The sequence below is a fragment of the Erpetoichthys calabaricus genome, chromosome 18 (genome assembly GCF_900747795.2).
Source record: "Erpetoichthys calabaricus chromosome 18, fErpCal1.3, whole genome shotgun sequence".
NCBI lineage: Eukaryota > Metazoa > Chordata > Cladistia > Polypteriformes > Polypteridae > Erpetoichthys > Erpetoichthys calabaricus.
In genome coordinates this window covers 74844769-74853966 of record NC_041411.2, presented here as the reverse complement: position 1 = coordinate 74853966, position 9198 = coordinate 74844769, and the positions used below count along the sequence as shown (strand labels likewise).

Genomic DNA, 9198 nt, shown 5'->3' with positions numbered 1-9198 from the left:
TATATAGGCATTAGACTTTTTTTTTGCGTGAAACGTTATTCAGTTTCTTTTTAAAATGTAAAATGATGAAAAGATCAATTCTTTTTACAGTCGTAAAATTGTCAAGTTTGACAGTTACTGGTTGAATAGTTAACATATATTGTAAAAAAACTACATGCTTTACATATTACCGATATAATTTTTTATTATTCTGTTTCCGTTTTAAAATGTGCATTATTAACCTCGCTGATTTACATTTTTTCACGTTAAATTTCACGGCCATTCGTCAGCGCCGAGCTGTGATACAGAAGCCGACAATGCCCTCAACGCCCACACCCCGCCCAGTCACAGTTTTCGCCCCGCCCTATCCCCGCCCCCGTGGAACCTCCGAGCCAGTGATCGGGCAGCTGGTGCCCAAACAGACGAGTTCTGTTGCGACTCCTCAGCACGAGACGGATGGTGTCCGGGGAGTACTGGAGGTGCTGATTGTCGACTCTTAAGGCAGATCTGTAACTGGGATTTCTTTACAAAAACTTTTTTTTTTTCCTTTTTCTTACTTTTACGACCAGTCCTACTAGATCTGAAAGCCGAAGGAACGAAGTGCGTGCGTTGATCCGACGGCGCCTCATTTTAGCAGTTAATTTCACTCTGAACGGGGGCGGAGTGGAGCCCTCAATTCCATTTGGCGGCAGGTTGGACTGCTGCTCGTACGATGGCACTCAGAGTCCACCTTCTCGATTTCCTTTTATACTTCTCTGCACTTGTCCACACTAGTGGAGCTCTGTACGCAGCTGGGACGAAGAAAGCGGCATTCGAAGCATGCGGACTAAAGGTAAAGTGGGGGAGATGTGGGGTGGGCATTTTGAGGGAGCTGGGTTACCATACAACTAGTTGGGAGAGGAATGGCAAGCAATTCACTGTGCCCAAATTAAGAATTCACCTGGCAGTCGGCCAGGTGTGCGACAGCTGGATGCCATGTTTGAGTGGGGAGCCTTTTTGTATGGCTTGTTTCCGTTGTTGATGTGAAGCCGAAAAGTCCAGACAGGAATGCGGAGCCACTGGATTAGACAGTGGGGGTGCTTGTGTTTAGGTAGCACCACTCTGGTTTTCAAGAGTTCACCGTGGGAGCTAATGGTTATCTATATGAGCTGGCCAACTCGGGGTGCCCTGCACATTTTAGCGGAACTCAATGAGTGTCACTTGAACTACTCTTTCGCACCCCTTTGTTACTTTAATGTCATCTCGTTAGCCCTTGCTTGAATTTTCTTTAGTGGGGGTGAGGGTCACACTTGAATGAATGGCCTATCTCTGGTCAACCCCCCAGTGACTGATTGCTGTTCTGGCTCTTTGTCCTCAGGGGTGCACATCTGCCTTTGAAGTGCTCTCCCATAGGAAGTGAACGGCTATTTGCTCAATTAAAGCTCCCTGGCATTTCCTCTTGAGACCACAGGCCACTTCCCTCTCCTGTCACTCATGTGGATTGCCGCTGGACAGATAGACGGAGAGGGGGAGAGGAGGGGAAGGGGGGCTTAATGCTGAAAGGTCCTGTATTTTCAGGCAACTTAGTGTCACTCCTTATAGTTGTAAAGTAGTATGCTGCAGACTTGTGTAATTAGAAATGCCTTCAATATGTCTTGGTTTTATATGTAAAAATACTGGTTCTTTAATGGCACTTTACTGGGTTGTGTGCTTCCTTGTAGATGCATTGCTTGACAAAAAACATTTCATTCTGGGATGGGATCTTTGCACATGAAGCTGGTTCTTTGAACTTTGAAAAGGTCCCTAATATGTGGACAAAACAGAAATTGTTAATGTCTAGTAGGCTACTTGGCAGGAGAATCAAGTGAATCTGAACACAGTGGGTGTTGTAGTATGTAGTAAAAGTCATGTTAAAATTAGGAACCGATTGCTGTTTTACAAAGGTCAGCCAGTCATTCATTTTGTAGCCTGCTTAGTCCTGAACCGGGTTGCTGGGATTTGCTGGAGCCTGTCCCAGGTGGGATAGGGTGCAAAGCAAGAACAAACCCTGGGCAGAGTGCTGATCCATTTCAGGGAAAACACACACACCAAGCACACAGGCCAATTTAGGATGGCCAGTTCACCCAACCTGCATGTCTTTGGACAGTGGGAGGAAACCAGAGCACCCGGAGGAAACCCGCACAGACACAGAGAGAACATGCAAACTCCATACAGGAAGGATCATGATATGAACCCTGGTCTCCTTACTGTGAGTCAGCAGTTTAAGAATGTATGTGTATGCATGGAGGTGTGTGTGTATTGTGTGTTTAGAGCTTAGGAGTTTTAATATATCACTATTGATCCATCAATAAGTGATCAAAACTCTAATATTTAGTGCCTTCAGAAAGTTTTCAGACACCTTTACATTTTCACATTTTGTTTTGTTGCACTCTTATGCTAAATTCATTTACATTTATTTATTCCCCCATCAGACAACACTTGATAACCCAGAATGACAAAGAAAAAGCAGGATTATTTAAAGTTTTTTTTAAATTTTTTCAAAAAAAAAATTCTCATATTGTTGCAAGTATGCAGACCTTTTGCTAAGACACTTGAAATCTGGCTCAAGTGCATTCTCTTTCTCTTGATCATCATTGAGCTGTTTCTGTGCCTTGAGTGGAGTCCACCTGTGGTCAATTCAATAGATTGGACTGAGTAGGATTAGGTGCACACCTGTCTGTAGAAGGTCCACAGCTGAGCAAATACCAAGCCATGGGGTTGAAAGAATTACCTGCACAGCTTAGAGACATGGTCACATCTAAGTTCACGTCTGGGAAAGGCTACAAAAAATTCTAAAGGTTATCAAGAGCACTGTGGCCTCCATAATTTTTAAATGAAAGACGTTTGGAACAACAATGACTCTCCTAGAGCTGGCCAAAAAGATGGTACAAGGGCCTTGGTAAAGAGAAGTGACCGAGAACCTGATAGTCACTCTAGCTGAGCTCTAGAGAACCAGTGTGGAGATGGGAGAAACTTCCAGAAGGACCATCACCACTATAACACTCCACCAATCTGGGCTTTATGGCAGAATGGCCAGACGATGCATGAAAGTCCATTTGGAGTTTGAAAAGAGGCACGTAAAGGACTGTCAGACTATGAGAAACAAGATTCTCTGGTCGGATGAATGCAAGGTTCATGTGTTTGGCTTCAATTCTAAGTGTCGCGTCTGGAGGAAACCAGTCACCGTTCATCACCTGTGCAGTACTACCATTCTAATGTTTTGGTTTTTTTTTTTTTTTTTGCAAAAAATGTCAAAATCCTGTTTTTTTGTCTTTGTCATTCTGGGTTATTGAGTGCTGCTTGATGAGGGAAGAAATGAATTTCAATGATTTTAGTAGAAGGCTGCAACAAAACAAAATGTGTTAAAAGTGAGAGTGTCTGAATACTTTCTAAAGGCACTGTATACACATAGAGAGAGAGTTTTGGTCCTGGTACTGGGGGACCAATAGTGATTTCATATAGCTCCTTTTAGGATCAACCAAATGCAAAGGTGCTGTACAGATTCCTGCAGCTTGAGCCAGTGCTGGAGATTGAAGCTGTGCCCACCAAGCTCTTTAGTCACATAGCCCCTCATTGGCCCATGAGGAGACCAGACCATAAATCATCTTTAAAACAAAAGTATACTTGTCATTTCTCATTCCTGTCCTCTCCTTCTTTTTTCCTTTGCCCAGTTTGTCTCAAAGACCTGTAGGGTAAACTAACATTTCAATTCTTGTCTTTCACAGCACATATCATGTTCTGCTTTTTCTCCAATATGGATGCAACTCCCTCCCTTTGTGAATATTTTTGTCCGTCTTGTATAGTATTACCTGTAGAGTTCTTGCTAAATAACATAAGGAATGATGGGGGCAGGGAGGCACTGCGCCACACTTTAGGATTCCTGTCCCTACAGGTGAACAGGATGTAAACAATTTGACCACAAAATGTAGGCAGTTAGCTGAAGAGAAACTTCAGCTCGGCAAATTTGGTCTCACCTGACGCAGAGAGCAGTGTTGTCTAAGAAGAACAAAAAAAAAGCTGGTGTCTACTGCAGTCCTGACATGAGACGAAGAGTCCTAAGCAAGGCTCTCACCAGAACTAGTGGTGCACATGATAGAAACCATACGCAGAACCTCCAGTTCACAAGACACTATATCCGATCCACCTTAATAAAGGGATAAGCATCTGTGGGTCTGTCTGTGTGCCCATCTGTTCCTTTGTCTCTGTCATTCCAAAACATGGCACATCACAAACATCCTTAGTAATAAAATGCATTGCATTTGTCAGTCCAACAGATGGCACATCTCAAACATTCTTAGTAATAAAATGCATTCCAGTTGTCATTCCAACAGGTGGCGCATCACAAACATTAACGCTGCTTTTAAGAGTCCTATACTAAATGGCATATAGATGTATGCATTTCATGGTTTACTGCAAATGTTAATGCTGAGGTCTATGACGATTACCTCGATTTCAACCTGTATTAGACAGGTAGCACAGCTGGTGTTGGATAAAAGCCTAATGCAATCCCAGCGTGTGAAGCCGTGCACTGGGCAGATGTATGCACACAAGTAAGGTGTTTTCCCATCACAGGAGCCATTGAGTTCCTGTATGTTGTTACCCCAGGTCACTTTCTTGTGTTACGCTTCCAACCCACAACAGGAACTGTAAGCTGTATGTTAGGGCGGAGTGGTGGCTCTGAGGCTAAGGAGCTGCGCTGGTATCCCGAAGGTTGCCAGTTTGAATCCCCGTCACTGCCAAAAGGCCACTGCTCTGCTGGGCCCTTGAGCAAGGCCCTTAACCTGTAATTGCTCCAGGGGCGCTGTACAATGGCTGACCCTGCACTCTGACCCCAAGGGGTATGCGAAAACTACCAAATTCCTAATACAAGAAATTGTATAAGGCGAAATAAAGAACAAAAAAATATATATATATGTGACTTGCAAAGAGTGATGTGGTGCAAAGTGAGGTGCATTCAGGGGTTCACAGGGAGCACCCCTACTTAATTGTTTTGAAGCGATCGTGACTTCCTGGGGGAGATTATCGCTTCAATGTGGTGCATCAGGGAGGAAGTTATGAAGAGTGATACAGTGCAAAATGTGGCACTCCATCTTCACCAATCACTCACCAAAGTCCAAGCTACTAACAGATTTGTAAGATGGCACCAGTGCTTGAAAAGATCAACGCAACCCCTAAACGTAATTAATGCTGGCAGTGCTTTGGCAATGCTAGGATTGCCTGATTCTGCCCTCCAGTACCAGAATTTATACAAAGAGATGGTGGGCAGAGCAACAAGTACCTGCTAGAAAGTGACTAAAGCCTGAAGCTGTACCAAGTGTAACCCAGGATTGTTAATTATTACCCGTGCCTGATACTGCACACAACATTCAATGCCAGAGGCTAGACATCAGACACAGTCGCCAGGACAATCAGTTGCCTGATGCTGCCTGTCACATCCTGTTCTGTTTGTGGGCTTTGGATCCAGCAGTGCAGGATTCAAATGGAGTACCAGAGAGAATGCCCCACACTCACAGGTGACGAGCCCCGTGATGGCCGTGACATTTGTTTCTGTGGTCCAATGCGCCATGCAGCAGGATGTAATGAGTGCTAACACTGACAACCCATTTTTTGTTCAGCTGATGTGCTTAAAATGCTGAGCCTTTATATATTGATATTCAGAATTTTAGCTCTATCTTTGTAACTTGTTAGTTAAAAGGGTTTAAATTGCTATTGTTACATATACAGTATACAGGGTACAGTTTTTAGCACACTAGACAAGTTCCTGCCATCCAGATGACTTTGACTTGGGCTTGGTAGATACAGGTTGGAGTAACACTTAAGCCACATGTGTCGCACTTCTTTTGGACTAATGGAAGTAAGTACAAGACTTCATGTTTTATACTCCCCAGAGTGGGGTGGCAAAGAAGGTCCTGTCTTTTGACTTTTCTCCTGGATTCTTCAGGTGGTCTCTTTTAAGCCAGTTTCACTGCTCGAGTGCTTCCTGTGTCTCATCCATTAGGCTCCTTTTCCCTCCCACTATTCAGTATTTTCCACGACTGTAGGTTGACTTCCAAATGGGTCTGTGCTGCACAGAGGCTTTATCTACTTCATACCCTCTAGTTATTTTCCATAACTGTGGGTTGACTGCTGATGTACCTGTGGTGCTCATAAGCTCAATGTCCTTCCTACCCTCTGCATACTTTCCATTATTGTGGGCTGACAGCTGATGCCCCTGTGGCTGAACTGTCTGCCTTGTTATAGACATGCTGGGAGTAGTCACTTTGTCTACCTGGGACTGTAGTACACTATTTTATTTGATGGCCTTTTACAAAAAAAATATCAGCTTGACTACCTTCTGCCTGGAGGTCATTTTTAAGAATCATTCTTATTGTTTTATCAGTTGGAGTAAGTTAGTCTCGACTATGGCAGGTACTGTGACCTAGTGGATAAGGCATTGAACGTATAAGCATTAAAAGGTGCTATATAAAACAAAGACTTCTTTCTTGAAAGCTACAGAACTAAGAAAGTAATAATAATAATTCTTTACATTTACAGTATAGAGCTCTTTTACTAAAAGCGATTTTCATAGTGAGTGGGGGGCCATTTCAACCACCACTAATGTGCAGCACCCACCTGGATGATGTGACGGCAGCCATTTTTGCGCCACTATGCTCACCACACATTAGCTGTTAGGTGATGAAGTGGTGAGAGGGATAGCCAGTTAGAGACAGGGAATGATTAGGGGGACAGAATGACTAGGCCGTGGCGGGAAATTTAGCCTGAACATTGGGGTACACCCTACTTTTTACGAAGGATGCCCAGGGAGATTTCAAGACGATAGTGAGTCAGGACCTAGGTTTTATGTCTCATCTGAAGGACACTGCCATTTTTACAGCACCGTGTCCCCATCACTGCACTGGCTCATTGGGATCCACATTCAGACCACAGGGTAAGCACCTTACGCAGTCCCCTTATGTCAAAGAAAACAAGGATGAATGACAGCAGAGTAGCAAATTGCAGGATAAAAGTGTCTCTTTTGTACTTCTTTGGCCTTGCCTTGTGAAAAGTGCAGTAGGAGTAATCGTGTGACATCCATGAGTATTGTCTTTGGCCACTGCAAAAGTGTAACACTGGCACATTTGTGCTGAACTTGTTGGCTTTATTTAGGGTGGCTGTAATACCCTTGAGCAGTATCGAGTTTACTAATATGATGATGATTGATAGGGTACTTGCGGAATCATGAGAACATTTAAAAAATGAGAAATGAAAATCAAAAAATATTTAAAGTGGGGTTGTTTTGAATGCCGTTATTGTATAAGTTGTGAAGATGGTCCAGGTAATATCACTATGTCGGGCAGTGTTTCCCAACCTGTGGGCCATGGCGGCATTGCAGGTGGGCCATGGCCAACCTTCAGGCAAAACTTCGCATCCTCTGCTCACTGCTCTGATGATCACACTCAATTCACAGCTGCAGTATCGCAGGTGGATCGTGGGTGACCCTGGACGACCTCCCCAATCCCCGCTCTGATGATCATGCTCGATTCATCGAGGAGGAATAGCATTGATGAAAGTGCTTGATTCATCTAACACTCTGAAGCTTTGGTGATCACATGGGACTCCTAGACACCCACCCACCCAGTTGATGATCGTGCTGATTTCCCACTCCCTCCACTCAGACAATCAATCTAAATTCATGCAGAGCCCCCACTCACCCCCACCCCCCCATGGGTCGCAAGCACAATGCCATGAGAAAAAGTGGGTCATGATACCAGAAAGGTTGTGAAACGCTGATGTAGGGTATTACCCACAGTCCACCTGCTCAGATGTGGTGCACACATGGTATGCATGTGAGGTTCATCTTGCCAGCTCAGACTAGAGCTACATTTAAAGTTCTTATGACATTTAATTGGCCCAATAACCTTCTACGTAATAGCAGTTTTTTAATTATGTAGTAAATTCTTAAATATCTGCTTTTATTATTTAAGGAGAGACATTGATAACTGGTGAACATACAATACATCCTAACATAATGTTCTCAAGCCCACTTAATCCATTTCAGGGTTGTGGGTAAACATATATTCATATTTATATTATTAAATTGGACATCTTTGTGCTTAACAATATAATGTTAAGATTTGCTGCTTTTTTATATAGTGAACTAGACATTAAGCCCGTTACAATAACGGGTGTTAGAACAGTAGTCCATAAACATTAGTAGAAATAGTCTATATTAAATGGCAAGGGACCTTTTGTCTCATTAATTTTTTTCCGTTAAATGCCTGTAATGGTCTCTGACAGTAATACTGGCTTTGCTGTCCGTAATATGAGTTTAATTTTCTGTCACAACAGTGGGCAATCAGCAGATTCTCCCCAGCAACTGATGTAATGTGCGCGAAAATAAATCTACTTTTACTTTACACTTTACCGGGCCAAGCTTCTTAATTGCAAATCTGACATCCTCAGAGTGAACACTTGCACAACATTGGGGAAGCTGGTCTCCGCGTCTCAGTACTCGATTGGATTTTTCGTGTTTTCTGTTTTAGGTCTTACTACCTCATTTACAAAAATTCGATTGGATCTGCCGCGCGATATTTTATAAGTCCCGCCCTCTCTGTCTTGTGTGACGCGTCAGGCGGCCTTTGAAGCATTGCACCGTGCCCCGCACATGTGCACTTCACCAGAAGACACACACACACACGGACACTGGACGCACACAAGGGTTTTATTAAAGAGGATTACAAATTTAGCACTATTATAAGACATCTTGTCAAAGAAACATTTTTTCCCTAAGTGTGAATCACTGTAAAGTGTGTGTGATTTAAATTTGGTCTTAAAGCCACATTTTGGACTTCATCTGCTGGCACACAAAATTTTCAGGACATCAGCATGGTGATTGTTGATTTGTAAAGAATCAAATGATTGACCTGGTGTATGTGACTTGGGAGACATGCTGTATTGGGGGGTGTAATACCATCTTTATTTTACACAGTAAATTTCACAGCATACTTGACCACAAGACATATCTATGAAGGAAACAAGTGCAGTTCAGTGAATCTGAGTGGTGTAACCAATGAAGCAAATGTAATTTATTATAATACAGAAATGCAGTGACACCTGGGATGGCAACCTTTTGAAATGCCAACAGGATATATCCCCAAGACTGAATTTAAATTATGGCTCCCTGTCAGAACACATTATCCCAGGTGTTTGGAGGCAAAATGT

The 9198-nt window shown here is 43.2% G+C and overlaps 1 protein-coding gene across 1 annotated transcript in view; it reads left to right on the top strand.

The window, feature by feature from the left end:
- The first annotated feature begins 377 nt into the window (after window positions 1-377).
- il17rd (interleukin 17 receptor D) overlaps window positions 378-9198 on the top strand; it is a 64799-nt gene continuing 55978 nt past the window's right edge. The window contains exon 1 of the mRNA XM_028824371.2: window positions 378-811. Within this exon, the coding sequence (XP_028680204.1) occupies window positions 692-811 (120 nt within the window). The 5' untranslated portion in view covers window positions 378-691. The remainder of the gene's footprint in view (window positions 812-9198) is intronic.